The 20,221-nt window shown below is 40.0% G+C and overlaps 1 protein-coding gene across 1 annotated transcript; it reads left to right on the forward strand.

The window, feature by feature from the left end:
* Nucleotides 1–18,208: 18,208 nt before the first annotated feature.
* On the forward strand, nt 18,209–18,658 carry LOC138901485 (uncharacterized). The gene has a single exon (XM_070189254.1). It carries the CDS (start codon nt 18,209–18,211, stop codon nt 18,656–18,658), a length of 450 nt encoding a protein of 149 aa, XP_070045355.1.
* Nucleotides 18,659–20,221: the final 1,563 nt, after the last annotated feature.

A 20,221-nucleotide genomic window follows, 5' to 3' on the forward strand; every position in this document is an offset into this window, starting at 1 on the left:
TGATAGCAAGATGTATAAAGTGTATTAAAAGTGAGTAGTATTTTATGTAATTTGAGGTAATTCTTAATTATGTGGATAATTGGGTAATTATTGATTTTAGTGGGAGATTAACTAATTAATTAGTATATTTTAGATAAGCCTAAAGGGCCCAACGTGGCAGCAAGACAAATAGAGGACAATGACTCTTAATTCATTTGTTAAGGTGTCACACTTATAGGCTTAGACATCCTAAAGTGGGCCCCACAAAGCCAACAATTTTAAGAAGATATCTCACCTTATTAAGGTGGATGCAAGGTGTTTTAAGTAACGAATGATATACTTTTCCTAACAGTCATTCCTTTGTTCATCTTTTTAGTGAGAAATTAAGCTTCAATATGAATAGTATCTCTAAAAGTACACTATGTTGAATGTACAAACACGGAAAGGAAAAAGAAGCGCAAATCTAGATTGGTCGAGATGCAATTCTAAGAGAGCACGGTACAATCTTTTTCAAGGATATCATACGAATTTTTCCCTATTTCGATCCGCCGTTACGTGTTTCATCGCAAAAGACACGTGTTAGAGGAATTGTCAAGAGAATCGGTCCAGGTATGTTAAGACTATCCCTTTTTTCCTTTGGCATGATCCAAATGATACAAATGAAACACGTAAAATACGCAACTTTCATAAATGACTCTATTCATAGAAATACTAGGGGTGTCTATATTTTTGATTCCCCATGTGTCTAATTATTCTATCATCTATTCACGTGTCTCAGAAAATACGTAAGTTGATAAGTTTATTTTATGACATTAATCAAAGACATAATGGTCCTATGACATTCCGAGAGATTTTATTGACGTATTTCATATGCACTTCATTTATTTATACATATACATTGACTCATGACCAGATGGCATTATATACATGTATATTATATATATATATGGGATATGAAAAAAGGTTACGGCGTTATATATGCACCACCACCTGATCAGCTGGTATACGTTGATAATTTTGCCCAGAGTGGCCGAGATGATATGATAGGATGCCCTCAGAGGCTTGATAATGTTATGAACACCTATACCTACGCATGGTATGATATGTATACGCATATGCATGGCATTATAATATTAAATGATTCACAGAACTATTCAGACATATATGTTGAGTCTTTTACTCCATGTTTCTCTAATGTGTATTATTTACTAATGTTAATTCCTTACATACTCGGTATATTATTTGTACTGACATCCCTTTTGCCTGGGGAAACTGCATTTTATGCCCGCAAGTCCCGATAGACAGGTCGAGAGTCCTCTAAGTAGGCTATCAGCTCAGCGGAAGAAGTTGGTGCGCTCCATTTGCTCCGGAGCTGCTATTGGTCAGTATGATTAGGACATGTGTTGATTGGTATGGCGGGGCTCTGTCCCGACCTTTATGATATTTATGTACTCTTAGAGGCTTGTAGAGAGATGTCATGTATATGAAAGATTGTATGGCCTTATCGATCTATGTTCAGTGTACGAGCGACCGCTTTGGCCTTATAGGCCCTTATGTCACATGTATAAGTTTTTATATCAGATTGGGTCGTCTTATATTGAGTATTCCCTTATGTTTATTCTGGCTAGCCCATGATGGCCCGTTTGGCCCATTTGCCAATGATAGTACGATAAGAAGAATATCTAATGTTGGTACTCGGTTGAGTAAGGCACCGGGTGCTCGTCGCGGTCCATCGGTTTGGGTCGTGATAAAAGTAGTACCAGAGCAGTTATGTCCTAGGGAGTCTACAAGCTGTGTCTAGTAGAGTCTTGTTTATGGGTGAGTTGTGCACCCATGAGGGAGCTAGATAGAATCATCTTGCTTGTTTTTATTGCGGTAAATCTGGTCATCTTTCTAACAATTCCAATTTTTGAAACAAAAATCAATGGGTCTGGAGACCCAAATCAACTAATGAGGCTTCCACCTTTAAATCTAAGCAAATAGGACCCAAGAAACCTTAGGTACCTAAGAAAAAAGTGATTTGCTTTTTATGCAGGAATACTAGAAGAAGAGCAGAAAAGGAAAATGATATCTTGACAGTGCTAGTTCCAGACACATGACAGGTGACAACTAACATTTCAAATCTGTCACAAATCTAGATGGCGGAACAGTTACTTTTTGAAATAAATCAAAAGGAAATGTCATTGGGGGTAGGAAAGTCCCATTAAGCTCTACATGTGAAGTAGATGAAGTCTATCTTGTGGATGAACTTGGATACAACTTACTCAGTATCAATCAACTATGTGATAGCGACTATGAGGTACGCTCCATGAAAACTGGCTGGTCTATAATTAATGAATCGGGTAATTCCATTCTCACTGGAAATATAGGGACAAAAATGTCTATACTCTTAGCAAACCTAATAATCTTGACAATCATATCTGCTTGGCACCCATAATAGATGATCTATTATTGTGGCATAGAAAATTAGGACATGCAAGCATGCATTCCATTAAAAAGCTTTCAAAACAAGATCTAGTCATTGGTCTTCCAAAATTGAATTATTCAAAAGATCATATTTGTGATGCATGTCAACTTGGCAAATAGACTAGATCCTCTTTTAAAACAAAGGGCATTATTTCAACTTCAAAACCATTGCAATGACTGCACATGGAGCTTTTTGGACCAACAAAAACATCCAGTATAAATGGCAATAAATATGCATTTGTTATTATTGATGATTATTCTCGTTTCACCTGGGTTATTTTCTTGAGTGACAAAGATGAGGCACTAAATAATTTCGAAGTCTTCTGAAAAAAGGTGCAACATGAAAAAGGGCTGTGCATTTCTTCAATAAAAAGTGATCAATAATAACAACAACAACCTAGTAAAATTCCACAAGTGGGGTCTGGGGAGGGTAGAGTGTACGCAGACCTTACCCCTACCCTGAGAGGGTCGAGAGGTTATTTCCGGTAGACCCTAGGACCAACAAGATGAAAAGAGAGACAATATATTAGTATTATCAACATAAAATAATAGAGAGAATGATGACAACATAAGAAACAGAGAATAAATGCAAAGCACTAACAACAACCAGTAGATAAGGCCCGATACAATGAAAAACGGGAGAATAATGTGAACATAACATTAACAACTAGTAGTCTAAGACAAAATCCCATTAGACTAGCCTAACACATGTACATAGTAGAAAGATGCTCAACTACCTCCTAACCTACAACCCTAATGCTCGACCTCCACACCTTCCTATCAAGGGACATGTCCTCGGAAATCTGAAGCCATGCCAAGTCTTGTCTGATCACCTCTCCCCAATACTTCTTAGGCAGTCCTCTACCTCTTCTCGTACCCTCCAAGTCCAATTGCTTACACCTCCTTACTGGGGCATTTGGGCTATTCCTCCGTACGTGCCCGAACCATCTGAGCCTCGCTTCCCGCATCTTGTCATCCATAGGAGCCACGCTTACCTTCTCCCCGAATTTCTTAATTCCTAATCTTATCCATCCTAGTGTGCCCACACATCCACCTCAACATCCTTATTTCTGCTACTGACATCTTTTTGGTATGTGAGTTCTTAACTAGCCAACACTCTGTCCCTTACAACATGGCCCATCTAAACACCACTTTATAAAACTCACACAGTACTCCAGATACTAATCTTCATTTCATCCACCTTACCTAATACAGTGTGCGACATGCTCGTCTATCTCCCCACCCCCTGGATAACCGACCCAAGGTACTTAAAACTACCTCTCTTGGGGATGACCTGTGATTCAAGCCTCACTTTCATGCCCTCCCTCGGTTTCATGCCGAACTTGCACTCGAAATATTCCTTCTTAGTCCTGTTTAACTTGAAACCCTTAGACTCAAGGGCCTATCTCCAAACCTCCAACCTCTCATCAATGCCGCTTCACGTCTCATCGATCAGAACTATGTCATCAGCAAATAACATACACTATGGCACCTCCCCTTGAATGTGGTGTGCTAGTGCGTTCATAACCAAGGCAAATAAGAACGGGCTGAGCGCAGATCCTTGGTATAACCCCATAACAACCGGAAAATGCTCCGAGTTGCCTCCCACTGACCTAACCCGAGTCATAGCTCCATCATACATGTCCTTAATTGCCTTAATGTAGGCAACCGGTACACCTTTAGCCTCCAGGCATCTCCAAAGTACCTCTTTAGGGACCTTGTCATATGCTTTCTCCAGGTCAATAAACACCATGTGTAAATCCTTATTCCTATCCCTATACTGCTCCACCAACCTCCTAATAATGTAGATCGTTCCGTAGTCAAACGATCGGGCATCAATAAAAAGTCATCATGGAGGAGAATTTGAAAGCAAGGATTTTGAAACCTTCTACAATGATTATGGAATCACTCACAATTTTTCATCTCCAAGAACTCCTCAACGAAATAGGTTGTAGAAAGGAAAAACAGGACACTACAAGACATGATTAGAACAAGGATTGCAGAAAGCTCACTACCTCACTATTTTTGGGCAGAAGAAGTGAGCACGGCATGTCATATCATTAACCGATGCACGATCAAACCAATCTTGAAGAAATGACCTACGAATTATGGGGAGAAAAAATCCAAATGTGAGTTACTTTCATCCCTTTGGATGCAAGTGCTATGTTCATAACAATGGTAAAATAACCTTGGTAAGTTCGATCCAAGAAGTGATGAAGGTATATTTCTTTGTTATTCTCCATCAAGTAGAGCTTATAGAGTTTATAATAAATGTACTCTTGTGGTATAAGAATCAATTCTTGTAGTCTTTATTGACACTAGCCCTCGTAGTGAGTCTAGAAAAATAGTAGATGAAGACGATCTTGCAGGTGTATCAAAAATAGTTCAAGCTCATGAAGACAATACCGAAAACTCGACTCCAAGCGATTCTCAGTCGACAACAGAAAGAGCTGCAGAAACCTTATCCCAGATCTCTGAACAAATTCCTGAAAGAAATGAGCCCGAGGTGGATAAAGTTTCAAATAAGTGGAAAGGTGAAGTAGGATATCCTCATAAGTTCATCATAGAAAATCCGCAGGATGGCATTACCACATGAAGATCTCCGAAGCTGAACTCTCATATCTCTGTATCGAGCCAAAGAAAGTTGACAAAGCTCTCAAGGACGACAATTGGGTCAAAGCCATGAAAGAAGAACTTGAATAATTTGAAAGAAATAAAGTGTGGAACTTAGTTCCAAAACCTTCTGATGCATCAATTATAGGAAAATAATGGGAATTCAGAAATAAGTTGAATGAGTCTGGTCAAGTAGTTCGCAACAAAGCAAGACTAGTTGCTCAAGGTTACTCTCAGCAAGAGGGAATTGACTCTGATGAAACCTTCACTCATGTGGCAAGGTTAGAATCCATTCGAATATTGCTTGTCTTTGCTGCTCATAAAGGTTTTAGGCTATTTCAGATGGATGTAAATGTGCCTTCTTAAATGGATATATCTCTAAAGAAGTGTATGTGAAACAAGCTCCTAGGTTTACCAAATTATGTCTTTAAGTTATCAAAGGCCTTATATGGTCTCAAAAAGCTCCCAAAGCCTGGTTTGAGAGACTAAGCTCTTTCTATTAAATCCTGGCTTCAAACGAGGTAATATTGATACAACTTTATTTATTAAGCATTCAAATTCAGGTAATCTTATTACTCAACTTTACGCAGATGAGATTATTTTTGGTAGTTCTAACTCTGTGTTATGTGAGGAATTTGCTCATACTATGATTGGAGTCGAAAGTAGCATGATGGGAGACATGACTTTCTTCCTTGGGTTACAAATTAAGCAATCTTCTAAAGGTATCTTCATTAGCCAAACTAAATACACAAAGGAGATTATTAAAAGGTTTGGTATGGAAAATGCAAATCCTAATGGTACTCCCATGAGCCCATCAACAATTCTTTAAGAAGACAAATATGGGAAAAGTGTTGATGAAACCATGTACATGGGAATGATTGGATCCCTTCTATATTGCATGACTAGTTGACCAGATATAATGTTCAGTGTTTGTAAGTGTGTAAGATTTCAGTCGGCTCCTAAGGAATAACATCTGAATGCAGTAAAACGTATCATTAGATATCTTATTGGGACCACTAAATTAGGTTTATGGTATCCTTATTCTAACAATTTTGATTTAAAAGATTTTTCAGATGCAGACTTTGCAGGTGATAGAAGTGATAGGAAAAGCACAAGTGGTAGTTTCCAATTACTGGGAAATGCACTAATTTCCTGGCATAGTAAGAAAAAAAAGTATGTTGCATTGTCGACTACTGAAGCGGAGTATTTAGCTGTTGGAAGCTGTTGCACTCAAATTCTTTGGATTATACATCAACTTCTTGACTATGATCTTAGTCTTACTTCCACTCGTATTTTGTGTGATAACACTGGTGCTATATGTTTATCAAAAAAATATGTGCATCATTCTAGGGAAAAGCATATAGAAATTAAGCATCACTTTATTCACGATCATGTTGCTAAAGGTGATATAATACTAGAATCTATTAATACTGAGTCTCAACTTGCTGATATTTTTATAAAACCTCTTTTGGAAGAACATTTTTGTCTACTGCATAGTAATATTGGTGTTTTGTCTATTGTGTAAAAAGATTTTATCAATATTTGCAAAATATTTTACTTCTTTTAATATGTTTTCTAAAGTGATTGCCTTCATTAATTTGATGTGATTGTAATTATTACTTTTCATTGGAGCCGTTGAAGAAACTCCTCAAAAGTGTCACTTCGATCTCTTCCTAACCCTTCCTCTAACCAATGTAACCCTTCAATCTCCCAAGCGGCTTATTAAGTACCCCCCCTATTCTCTCATTCTCCCTCACTTCTCACCTAACCTATCTACCATGGTTAAGAAAAACCTCTGCTCCTCCACAATCACAAGACGTAGCAGACGGTTGCAAAAGAACCAAAACCCAAAACTTATAATGAGAGTAGTAACTCGTCGGAGGATCGAGCACTAAGCAAAAAAGATCCAGCAAGTGACCAATGGATCAAACCCCCAAAAGGCTTGCACACAAAAAGGGGAAAGTGGAAAGCACTAATTTTGGGCATGAAGACAAGTAGAGCTTCTACGGTCTAACTGAGAAATCGAGGTTTGAATCCTATAAGTAAAAATCTATGGCTTATGGGCACACTGTAAGTCTCTCTCTTATGAAGGATATTCACTGTGATGTCGTTTCAATTTTTAATTTTCAACACCTTTCTCCTATATTTGATACTGTTGGAAATACTGTGTATAAAGAACCTGTAAGGATGTTCTTTGCAAATCTATTTGTGCTTGATGCGTATCAATTTGAGATAATATTTTCTACTAAGTTTCATGGATATGATGTGTTTGTTCAGAACCCTTGGCCAAACGATTTCGAAGTGACCCTGGAAGAGGCAAAAATTATCATATCTGAAAACCCCCTGATATTGGTCCCAAAAGTCTTAAATTCGAACATCGTGTATTAGCGCACATGATTGTAACCACCCTTCTCCCTAGGTCTGGATCTTTCAACACTTTAACCTCTAAGAATATCTTTGTTCTGTAATGTTTTTTGAACAATAAAAGACTTGACTGGTTTATGTGGATTGATCAGTACGTACTTGAAAGTATTAGAGATGTCTTATCCTCTGCCGCCTGTTTATCCTATGGTCTGCTTATCTCCCACATTCTAGAAGTAATGAAGGTTGATTTGGCACCTTTGTCTCCCCAAATCATCTCGAGTACCTATGATAAGACAACATTTACTATGATGGGCTACACTCTAAGTGAATATGGATGGGTTTGACGTGCCAATATTGGAAGTATTCCAGTGTTGGTTGAGCCAACTACTTAACCACCAGAGACTCAGTCGACCACCGCTAACAACTTACAGTAAATTCAGCAAATATTGGATGGAGTAAAGACCATGTTCATTGCCATGAAAGAACATATGGATAAGATCAGGGATGTCACTAAAGAAACAGGTACATATGTGATCAAGCTCAGGATGGACATGGAAGCCACAAAGAGACAAGGAATCAGGGCTTTCAATTCCATGACAGAGAAAATGGACAAGCTCAGCAAAGAAGTTGAATCCTCTTATGACTCTTTTTGCACCACAGTGATCAATATCCTGAAATACTTTATGGTGAGGAACTGAGGCCCACTATGTGTGTGTGTGTCTAAAACAATTTTTTTGGTACTGTTTATTTTGCTTTGGTCTATAAGAACCATTATCCTATGCCTCAGCTAAAGGCATAATATCTACTACTTTATATGCCATGCTTATTATCTGCTATATTACATGTCACTTGCCATAATACTTACATGTCTGCCTGCATTTTCTTCTTTCTTTTTGATTGATGTCGAAGGGGAGAAACATTAGAGTAATGCAGAGAAATAACTCAGGGGAGCAACATCAGTATCAAAATTCAGGAGTTCACACGCTCAAGGGAGTCTTCACTAAAAGGGAAGTGTCATCTGTTCTGATTACTCCTTTTAATTGTCATCATCAAAAAGGGGGAGATTATTACACCTATGTTTTAATGATGACAATAGTGCAAATCTAATCAACACTAATTGATTGCAGGAAATCAGGGAAGCAATGCCATCAAAAGGAAAAAAGACCAAATGTAGTTGTTATGGAGAAATCAATTTTTAAATTAAGGAGAGTCTATGGAGAAAGAATTTAGAAGATTTTGATGATGGATAAATCGAGCCATGTAGCAAATCACTCCTATATATCAGGAATGCAAGAAGGAAAAAAGATCATTGAATTCAACCTTTCTTGTAAGCTGAATTCAGAGGCAACCCTTAGGTAAAATCTCTTACAATATTTTGCCTCAATCAATGGTCAATCTGCAACGGCGTTCAAGAGATGATTACAATGTATTCAATATTTATGGACAAAAGTAATTAAAACTCACTTACCTCTTCAATCTAAGTGGAAAACTCCCAAAATATCACCCTATTTCTAAATCCAAAATCCCAAAAATCAGAAGAAAAGACCAAAACCTCATCTTAAAAGCTCCTGTCCAGCGATCCTGCATCTGCGGACTCAATTATCGCATCTTCGATACCGCTTTTGCGGAAAAATCCCTCGCCTATGCAAAATCCACTAAAATCCACAACCTGCCGCTTCTTCTGCGGGTCCACTTCTGCCGTCTTACTCGCGCTTCTACATGTCCGTACCTGCAGAAGTCTTTTGCATCTGCGGTCCCCAGCCCCTCAAGTTAAAATCCACTTCTACAGAACTCTCCTCGCAAAAGTGTATTCGCTTCTACGGAAACTCTGCACGCACATGTGAAATTCCCTTAACCAGGCCTTATTCCACTTCAACATCTCTCCAGCCGCACATACGACATCGCATCTGCAACCAATCCCACCGCAGATGCGACTACACCAACAACCAAAAATCTTCAGCAATGCTTAAGTCTAAATATTGATTTGTTAACCATCTGAAACTCACCCGAGGCCACCCAACCTCAACCAAACATACCAACAAGTTGCTCGAAGCCTCAAATCATATCAAACAACGCCAAAACCACAAATCGTATATCGATTCAAGCCTAATGAACAGATGAACTTCCAACATCTAAAACTAATGTCGAATCTTACCAAACCAATTCCGAATGATCTCAAATTTTTCACACAACTCATAAATGACACAACAGACCTATTTTAACTTCCGAAACCAAAATCCAGCCCATATATTGACAAAGTCAACTCTCGATCAAACCTCTCAACCTTCCAAACCTTCAAGTTTCCAATTTTTGCCAAAATATACCAAGTCAACCGACAGACCTCCAAATCCAAATCCAGACATATGCCTATATCCAAAATCACCATACGAAGCTATGGGAACTATCAAAACTCTATTCCGGAGTCATTTACACAAAAGTCAAACTCCGGTAAACTTTTCTAACTTAAGCTTCCAACCTTCGGAGTAATTGTCCCGATTCACTTCGAAACATCCTCGGAACCATACCAACCACTGCAGCAAGTCACATAACCTTAAATTAACAGAGAATAAAAAATAAATAGTGGAACAGGGCTACAATACACAAAATGAATGGCTGGGTCGTCACATTCTCCCCCTTGTAAATAAAGGTTCATCCTCGAACAGGTCTAGAATCATACATGGAGTCTCAAAGGAGTGTGGATGACTGCTCCATATCTCCCGCTCGTCCTCCCAAGTAGCCTCCTTGATTGGTTGGCCTCTCCACTGAACTTTCACTGAAGCTATATTTTTTGATCTCAACTTTCGAACATGCCGATCCAAAATGGCCACCGGCTCCACATCATAAATCAAATCCCGATCAAATTGTACTGTGCTCAAGTCCAATATATGGGACGGGTCACCATAATACTTCCAGAGCATAGAAACATGAAACACTAGTTGAACACCTGATAGACTAGGTGGCAATGTAAGCTTGTAAGACATCTCTCCAATCCTCTTAAGCACCTCAAAAGGTCCAATATACCAAGGGCTCAACTTGCCCTTCATCTCAAACTACATCACTGTCGCGCCCCAAACTCGGGGACCGCGACCGGCGCTCAACCGAGATAACCCGGCCGAGAAAGACTATTAGATTTCCTTCTACCCAAACTCATCCATGAATAAAGAGGAGATGTAATCCATTAATCAAACACCGAAAAGATCTTATTAATAACTTCCTTTTCATTCCCATTAGCAGCTTTATTCAAAATTTCCAAAATATTATGAGTTTATAGAATTAATGAAAAACATGATTTCCAAATACCAATATTTCTAGTTCAATTCCCAACATCAACCACAACCCACAACATGTATACGGAGCCTCTAAGTATAATAGAAGAGTAATATGAAAATGCCGACAACAAGGCCCTGACTATACCTCAAAATACAGTACATGAGAAATAAAAGATACATGACCCCTAAATGAAGTGGGGCTCACCAAATCAGCTGAAAAGAGTGTACTGCTATCACTGATCAATGTCGCATGCTGTAGAACCACCTACATCCATTAAAGATGCAGCGCCCTCGGCAAAAGGGATGTTAGTACCGTCGAATAGCACTAGTATGTATAGCTAAAAATCCTCTTTCAATATAGAATGCCCATATAAGAAAAGGCAGCACATAGAAACAGCAAGTCACAATCAACAATATTCAAATGTCCAGTTAAAACATAACAATTTTCAAAATACGAACTTCATATATAATTTTTGGTTGGGAGATCATTAGCACCGATATACCACCGATATATCACGCCCGATCGGCTAGGCCATCTCCCCACGAACAATGTGGTTTGACAAGTGATGCGAAAGAAAGTTGTTACCAAAAGTAGTACCACCATGTGCGTAATATGGCGTCCGATCTCCAACCGATCAGCTAGGCCGCTGTCCCACATATGCCGTGTGGGTTGACTTTTCCAATCCACAATTGTTACCAGTTTTATCCCAATTAAGGGTAATAATATCACAATTTCTCCGATATTTCATTTTCATCCCAAATAAGGGGAATAATCACAATCCACCCCTACACCGACACGTGTAGTTTCAGGTGTGGGCCTTATGACCCACCCTTCCTCGGTTTTGCTAATGATGCTCCCAAAAACATTTTTTGATTGATTTGATTTGCACACAGAGGTAACATAAATACAATTGTACTCACCTCAACATCTTTTCACATTGTATAAATTCTCATTAGTATTTCCAGTCACTCACAACAACAATATTTTCTTGGCTCATTTGGCCATTCACAATATTCTTTATTCCTGGCACGGTGGCCGTATTTCATATTCCACACTTTCACCTCTTTCAATTTCAAAGATCACCATTAAATATCAACATATAGAATATTTCAGCAATAATATACCTCATATTTATTAGTAATGGAAACTTTAAACACTTAAGGTTTCTTCCCAAATAATAGGGCATACCGAGTATGTAAGAACTGAGTATACACCATTTATTATTGCAATACTCATTCCCACAAATTTCAACGCCTGAGTATGTAAGAACTCGAATCACACTGGATATAAATTCTTGGCACTACTAGCCACAATCGTAACTTAAATTCTTGGCACGTTGGCCACACACTATATCTGTAATGACCTAACCAGTCGTTTTGAGACCTAGCGCGTCGTTCGGTAGTTTGAGGCCATGAGTAGCTTAACTTCAGGTATTATGACTTGTACGTGTGGTCAGAATTGAATTTCGGGAAGGGCAGAGTTGATTTAGAAAGAACATTCTCATTTCGGAAGCTTTAAGTTGGAAGAATTTACTAAGGTGTGATTTCAAGTAAACAACCTCGAAATCAGGATTTGAAGGTTCCAACAGGTTTGTATGATGATTTTGGACTTGGGCGTATATCCGGATAGGGTTTTAGATGACCCAGGAGCGTTTCAGCACCTATTGTGGAAAGTTGGCATTTTGGAAGGATTTCATAAATTTTGGTTGAAGTGCATTTCAATGTTATCGATGTCCGTTTGGGATTCCGAGCCCAGGAATAGCTTCGTATGGTGATTCTGGACATAGGGGCACGTCCAGAAGTGGATTTGGAGGTCCATAGGTCGTTTTGGCGAAAAATAGAAATTTGAAGTTTTTGGAAAGTTTGACCAAGGGTGGACTTTTTGATATCGGGTTCGGATTCCGGTTTCGGAAGTTGGAGTAGGTATGTAATGTCACTTAAGACTTGCATGCAAAATTTGGTGTCATTCCGAGTTGATTTGATAGGAATCGGATGCGCCAGAGTATATTTAGAAGTTTTTGAGTTCATGAGTTAATCCATGCGTTTTGGCATCCGATTAATTGTTTTTGATGTTATTTCAGTATTTTGCTCACTCGAGCAAGTTCATATGATGTTGTTAGACTTGTGTGTGTGTTTGGTGTGTAGCCCCGAGGGCTCAGGTGAGTTTCGGACGTTTGGGAGGATGAGAAAAACTTTAGTTTTTTGGTATTTCTTGGCAGCTGTTGCAGGTCTCGCAAATGCGAGAATTTGTTCGCATTTGTGAACCTCACATTTGCTGGAAAGGCTTTGCAATTGTGAAGAAGCATGACCTGGGCAGTGTTCGCATTTGCGAAACTTAGGTCGCATTTGCGATCTCAATAGTGTCCGCATTTGTGACACCTGGTCGCATTTACGACCTCGGCAGTAGAAGCCCAGGTTCCCATTTGTGATGGATTTGTCTCATTTCTGACCTTCGCATTTGTGAACCAGGTGTCGCAAATGCGACATCTGAGACCTGTGCACAGCTCTATTAAATGCGGGACTTAGGCCATTTAGCTCATTTTCTTTCATCTCTTGGGCGATTTTGGAGCTCTTGGAAGGGAGGGTTTTAATCTGGCACTTTGAGGTAAGTAATTTCTACACAACATGAATTAAATGCATAGATTATGGGTAGATTAACATGTACAAATTTGGTAAAATCAAGGGTTTAGATGAAAACCTAGGTTTTGGATAAAAATGAGATTTGACCAAGAAATTGGTTATGGATTGTAGTAAAAATCATATATTAGAGTTCGTGAGGTTATGGGTAACAACTTTCTTCAAACATTTCCGGAATCCGAGCACGTGGGCCCGGGGGTGAATATTAGGAATCTTACATTTAGGGTTGGGTAATCACTCTAATAGTTGGAATATAAACTTTTGAATATATATTGATTAGTTTATATACTATTCGATTAGTTTTGGATTGATCGGCACCAAATTGAGGGTTTGAGCATAATCTTGGACCGGAAAGTAGGCTTTCAGGCGAGGTAAGTCTCTTTTCTAACCTTGTAAGAGGGAATTAACCCATAGGTGAATTGAATTAAAATGTGCTTCTATTTGTGGGGCTACGTACGCACGAGGTGACGAGAGTCTGTACGTAGCTACTAATTATGCTATTGTCCGGGTAGTCTAGGACCCATATCATGCTATACTTATAATGTTTGTACCCTACTTGTTAACTTAATTGCTTAATTGTTTTAAAACCTAATAAAAGAATTAAATTTCACTTACTTGAAGTTGTGAAAGGAACACTTGACTATTATTGAGAATTTGTGTTTTTCTTAAAATATTTTCTATTTATGGAGCAGGTCGAATGCCTCGGTAGCAGATAGATGCATCTATGGTTTGTGCCGTTCGACCATCGGCATTGCAAAGCTTAAATATTATGTTGGACGGGCCGTACGCCCTCGGCATAATTTGCGCATGATAAATCTTTGCAACCAATTTTAATTGATATTGCTTCTTTGGCTTAAGATATAAATTGTTAAATGATGAAAAATAAATTTGGGACTTAATATTGGCGAGGGATTATTTACTGTTTCCTGTTATTGGGTTATCAGTATTCTTAGTGTAATCCATGCTTAATTAAAATTTTGACATATTTATTGTTATCCCATAGTAAGTGCCGGAGTCGAACCCTCGTCACTACTTCTTCGAGGTTAGACTGGATACTTACTGGGTACGCAATGATTTACGTACTCATACTACACTTGCTGCACATTTTTGTGCAGGTGCATATATGTCTAGCAGACTTGTGGGCGTAGAGGCACATGTATTTTGGGGACTTAGGTGAGCTACATCGCATGTTGTGAATTGGCAGTACACAGAGTCTCCATCAGAGTTATCTACCTCATCCTGTCTAATTGTACTTTTAGACAGATGTTGTATTTCAAATATATTTTCTAGTTGATGCTCATGTACTTGTGACATCGGGTTTTGGGGGTGATTATGAGTTGTTCAGTATTGTAGTTGTGAAAATACCATCATTTACTTTGTAAAGCCTATCTCTTGCTATTTAATTGAAGGAAATTATGATTTCAAAAATACTGAAGTGAGTAATTAAATTAATCAATTATTGTTGGCTGGCCTGACATCGGTGTTAGGCGCCATCACATCTTCTAATGGAATTTGGGCGTGATAACTTGGTATCAGAGCACTAGGTTCACTTAGGTCTCACGAGTCATGAGTGAGTCTAGTATAGTCTTGCGGATCGGTACAGAGACGTCTGTACTTATCTTCGAGAGGCTACAGGGCTAATAGGAGCACTTTCCTTCTTGATTTCTCATCGTGCAATTTGATTACTTTGAGGCTTGTGCCTTTATTTCTTTCCTACTCAATCTTATGCGACATGAAGCGCTTATTATCAATTAGGAATCAAGGAATTTTAATAGTACTCCAAATGTAGTGCGATGCAGACTTTTTGGATTGAACAGTGCGCTGGGGAGTTGAAGGAAAATATTTTGCAGGATTGAGAATTTCTGCAGCCCATTATGCGGCTGCATAATCACTCTGCGGGCCGCAGAATGGCCGCAGAGTGAAGCAGCAGTTTGGGCCATTTTTTATGTCAATTTCGCCGCCAGTTATGCGACCGCACAACAATTTCGCGGGCCGCAGTTTTGTTGCACAATCAACCTTGTAATTTTTGCGAAGGGAGGTTCTGCGGTGCATTATGCGACCGCAGAACAGGTCTGCGGGCCGCATAGTGAATGAAGACCCAGGCAGTTTTTTCCAGTTTTTGCCACCAAATTGTGCGGCCGATATGCGGATCGCCTATCCATTATGCGGTCGCATATGCTACCGAAGATCCTGTCCCGGGGCTTCGTTTTTATGGTTTTTAAACCTGACCCTATTTCGTTAAAACATATGCCATAGTCCATTTTTGCGCTGAAACTTGATATTTTGAGAGTGAGAGAGTGCCCTAGACTGGGAGAGTGATCTTCAACAAATTATCCTTTAATTCTTGCTCAAATCTTTGAAGATTAACAAGGAAAACTCACTAGGTCTTCATCCTAGAGGTAAGATTCTACACCCTGGCCCTTAATTTCAAAATTTACATAAGTATGGGTAATTAGCAAGACAATTCTTGGGTATGTGAGTTGTTTATTTTCCATGCATGTGTTACCAAAGGGTGTAGGAAGATTGTGAGCTAAAAATGATAAAGAGTGGGTTGTGGGATGATGGAATCCTCCATAAAAGGACCTTGAAACCTTAATGTACACCTAGTGTTTGATAAAATGCTCAAATGAGCTAGAACCATGATCATCATCCTAATTTTGGTTCAATTTGTTATATTTCTAAAATAGATTGAAGTTGCTAAAAATTCCGGATCATTTTAGAGTTTAAGGAAGCTCAATTGAGGTAGGTTGTCTAAACCCTTCTTTAAGAATTGGAAGCCAAATATCCTTGTAAGTTCCAAGATATTTATTACAAGTTAAGTATTCCGAATACGTTTTGTGACAAAGATATATGTTTGATTTTTGTTTCAAATGCTCTCATGATATTGTATTATAAATTGAGGATGTCTTCCAAACTATGGATTGTGTATCTACATGTTATGATTCCAAGTCATGATTTACGTGGAAAACCATTATACCAAATTGTGTAGAGAATGTGATTGGGGTTATACCTCCACCCGCATATATTTGGGTGAGGCGGCAATGCCGCTTTGTGTATTATTTTGGTATTGTTGTTGCACCACCACCCATATATATATATTGAGGTGAGGCGGCATGGCCATTTTGAGTAGGTATTGGTATCGTTGATGCATTTCCACCCGCATATATTGGGGTGAGGCGGAGGGTCCGCCTTGAGTGAAAATATGTATTGTGTTTACACCTCCACCCGCATATATTGGGATGAGGCGGCAGGGCCGCTTAAGTAGAGTTTTGGTATTGTGATTACACCTCCACCCGCATACATTGGGGTGAGGCGGCGGGGCCTCTTTGTGTGAAAATGGTGACAGAGGATCTCATCTTGAATTCTATAAATGTTAGTGACAGTGGTCGATAAGCTTGTTTTGGTTTAACCGGCTATCTATGCTATTCTATTGTCGCCTTGGTTCATCATGTTCATATTGTATTTTTGAATTCTTAAATTGGTGTTTGGTTTTCATACTAGTACTATTCGTCATGTACTAACGCCCCTTTTTGCCGGGGGCGCTGCATCTTTAATGGATATAGGTGGTTCCACAGTGGCGGATATTAACCAGTGATAGCGGTGCTCATTCTTCCCAGCTGACTTGGTGAGTCCCTTCTCATTCTGGGCTTGTGCATCTTTTGTTTCGTATGTGTCATCGTGTTTTGAGGTATAGCCGGAGACTTGTTGCCGGCACTATCATTGTACTCTTTGTTATATTAGAGGCTCCATAGACTAAGTGTGGGTTGTGTATGGGTGTTGGGAATGTTAAACTAGTTGTGTTGTGACTAAATCACTTATTCCACTTTGAACCATGAAGGTGTGAGTATGTGTGTTTTGAGACTTATTAATGGAGTAACTAATGGTAATAAATTGGTATTGTAGATATGATCACCTTATTGTCTAATTAACAAAAATATGTATTACCCTTATTCATTGATGAGGTTTGGGTAGAAGGAAATCTTATAGGCTTGCTCGGCCGGGTTCACTCGGTTGAGCGCCGGTCGCGCTCCCCGAGTTTGGGGCATGACAAACATGGTATCAGAGCCTAAGGTTTTAATATGTCCTAGGATGTCTCGGAGCCGTGTCTAGTAGAGTCCTTCTTATCGGTGTGTTATCAACCACATATATAATTTGGAGGCTACTTGGACATTTAGGAATAATACCCTTTTTTCATGTTGTCAATCGTGCGTCAAAGATGATTGAAAGATTGTTCCTCCTTTAACTCGTACGTTGCTCTAAGTTTTAGTACATGGCACCAAAGAAGAGGACAAGAACTGGTCAAAGAGCCAATGTCACCCCGGGAGTGGCAGTTGATCTTATATCTGACGATGCTGGTCGGCACCTGAGGGGTGAGGATATTCCCCTAGTTACTACACTGCCTGATTTTACCACAGCTGATCAGACCGCACCCGTCCCTATGCCTACTGAAGGTGCAGCGGTTCCTCTAACCGATATTCCTGTTCCACCTCCAGCTCCAGCTTCTGATTATGATGTTTCTGATGTTGATCTTAAGGGAGCCATATAGATGTTGGCGTAGACAGTGGCTTCTTAGGCCAAAAGATCGAGTTTTCGGCCTACTTTTTCCTATCAGCCAGGGGAATCTGCTAGTTTCAGGGTGAACAAGTTTCCTCAATTAGATTCTCCAGTGTTTACGGGTACTAATCCCGAGGAGGACCCCCCAGGACTTCATTGATGAGGTGCACAAAACTCTTCGGGTTATGCATGCTACAGAGACAGAGGGAGTGGAGTTGGCCTCCTACCGCCTGAAAGGGGTGGCCTATTCTTGGTTTGAGTTGTGGGAGGAATCTCGTGAGGAGGGAAGCCCTCCAACAAGGTGGGGTGAGTTCACAGATTCCTTTATGGATCATTTCTTGCCTGCCGAAACTAAGGCAGTCCGTGCCGCTGAGTCTGAAAGCCTAAAACAGGGTAGTATGAATGTGTGGGAGTACCATATGGAGTTTGCGCACCTGTCCAAGTATGCTATTCACATATTTCCCACTATGGAGGCTAGAGTGCACCGGTTTGCACAGGGCCTTAGACCATTGGTTATTAATAAGGCCTCTACAACTGCCTTGAATTCAGATATGAACTATGGTATGATGGTGGCATTTGCTCAAGCCATAGAGACCCGTAAATTGAAGAATAAAATAGAGCGTCAGAGTAACAGCAAGGCCCGGTCCGCGGACAACTTGGATGGCAGTAGGTCAGCATTCTTGGGAGGGTCATCAGGACCATCTCAATCATTCGCTCAATCTTCGATGAGTGCACAATCATCTGGACCCAGTCAGGGCAATAAGGGACCCCACTAGCAACGTCGGCCCGACAAAAGGATTCAACAATGAAGGCTCCCATGCCCTAAGTGTGGGAGGATTCACTTTAGGGCCTGTTTCATGGACCTACCTATATGTTATGGGTGAGGTGTGAGGGGTCACATTCAGAGGGATTGCTGTTTGTCCAGCCGAAATATGGGGAAAGGTGCAGCACAGCCAGCTAATTCTACAGGTACTACATCGACATCACCTCCAGCTCGAGGCACCCCAGCACCCATCAGGCATGGTGCAGCTAGGGGTGGTGCATCTAGGGGTGGTGCACATGATTCGGGAGGACCCAGCAGATTTTATGCTATGCGGAGGTGTCGGGATTCAGAGGCTTCTCCAGATGTTGTCACAGGTATATTGTCTGTCCAATCCCATGATGTATATACTCTTATTGATCCCGGTTCCACTTTATCATATGTCACTCCTTATGTTGCTAGGGAATTTGGGATAGAACCGGAACAGCTTCATGAGCCGTTCTCTATGTCTACTTCGGTTGGTGAGTCTATTTTGGCCGCGTGGGTTTATATGGATTGTGTTGTCAGGTTGCGTGGTCGGGACACCGTGGCCGATCTTATTGAATTGAAAATGATCGATTTTGATGTGATAATGGGGATAGATTGGCTTTATTCTTGTTCTGCCAAGCTTGATTGCCGAACCAGGACTGTTAGGTTCGAATTTCCTAATGAGCCAGTTATTGAGTGGAAGGGTGATGATGTAGTGCCAAAGGGCAGGTTTATTTCTTATCTTAAGACCATAAAAATGATCAACAAGGGGTGTATTTATCATTTGGTCCAGGTTACGGACACCGATGCTGAGGCACCTATACTTGAGTCCGTGCCTATTGTGAATGAATTTCCGAGAGTCTTTCCGGATGAACTCCCTGGGATCCCACCAGATAGGGAGATCGATTTTGGGATTGATGTGATGCCAGACACGCACCCTATATCTATTCCACCCTATAGGATGGTACCATGGGGCGCACTAGATCTCTTTATGAGGAAGAAAGATGGATCACTTAGAATGTGTATTGACTACCGGCATCTTTACAAAGTCACAATCAAAAATAAATGCCCATTACCAAGAATAGATGATTTGTTTGATCAGTTACAAGGTGCTAGGTACTTATCCAAAATTGATTTACGGTTCGAGTACCACCAATTGAAGATCAGGGAGTAGGATATTCCGAAAATAGCTTTCAGGACCCAGTATAGGCACTTTAAATTTCAGGTCTTGCTGCCGTCGGGATAAATCTGACCCCTTCCCCTGTTCCCGCCTACGTATATAGGATATTTTAAGAAGCGAACATCCTTCTTAGTAGCAGGGTCCGGGGAAAGAATAGGGAAGGTTATTTCACAACATGATCTTGACCTATCATTTGTTCAATTTGGTCGATTTGATACTTAGTTAATTCTTTTATCTTTATGTTTCCACGGATACCTAATCGATAACGAACCTGAATGGCTTTTTTAGGTCTGAGGTCGGGTCGGACGACATACATCTTGGTTGGTTCCACCACCACTAGAGATTGGACATATATATAATCTTTCTTCTAAA

The sequence above is a fragment of the Nicotiana tomentosiformis genome, chromosome 11 (assembly GCF_000390325.3).
Source record: "Nicotiana tomentosiformis chromosome 11, ASM39032v3, whole genome shotgun sequence".
Taxonomy (NCBI): domain Eukaryota; kingdom Viridiplantae; phylum Streptophyta; class Magnoliopsida; order Solanales; family Solanaceae; genus Nicotiana; species Nicotiana tomentosiformis.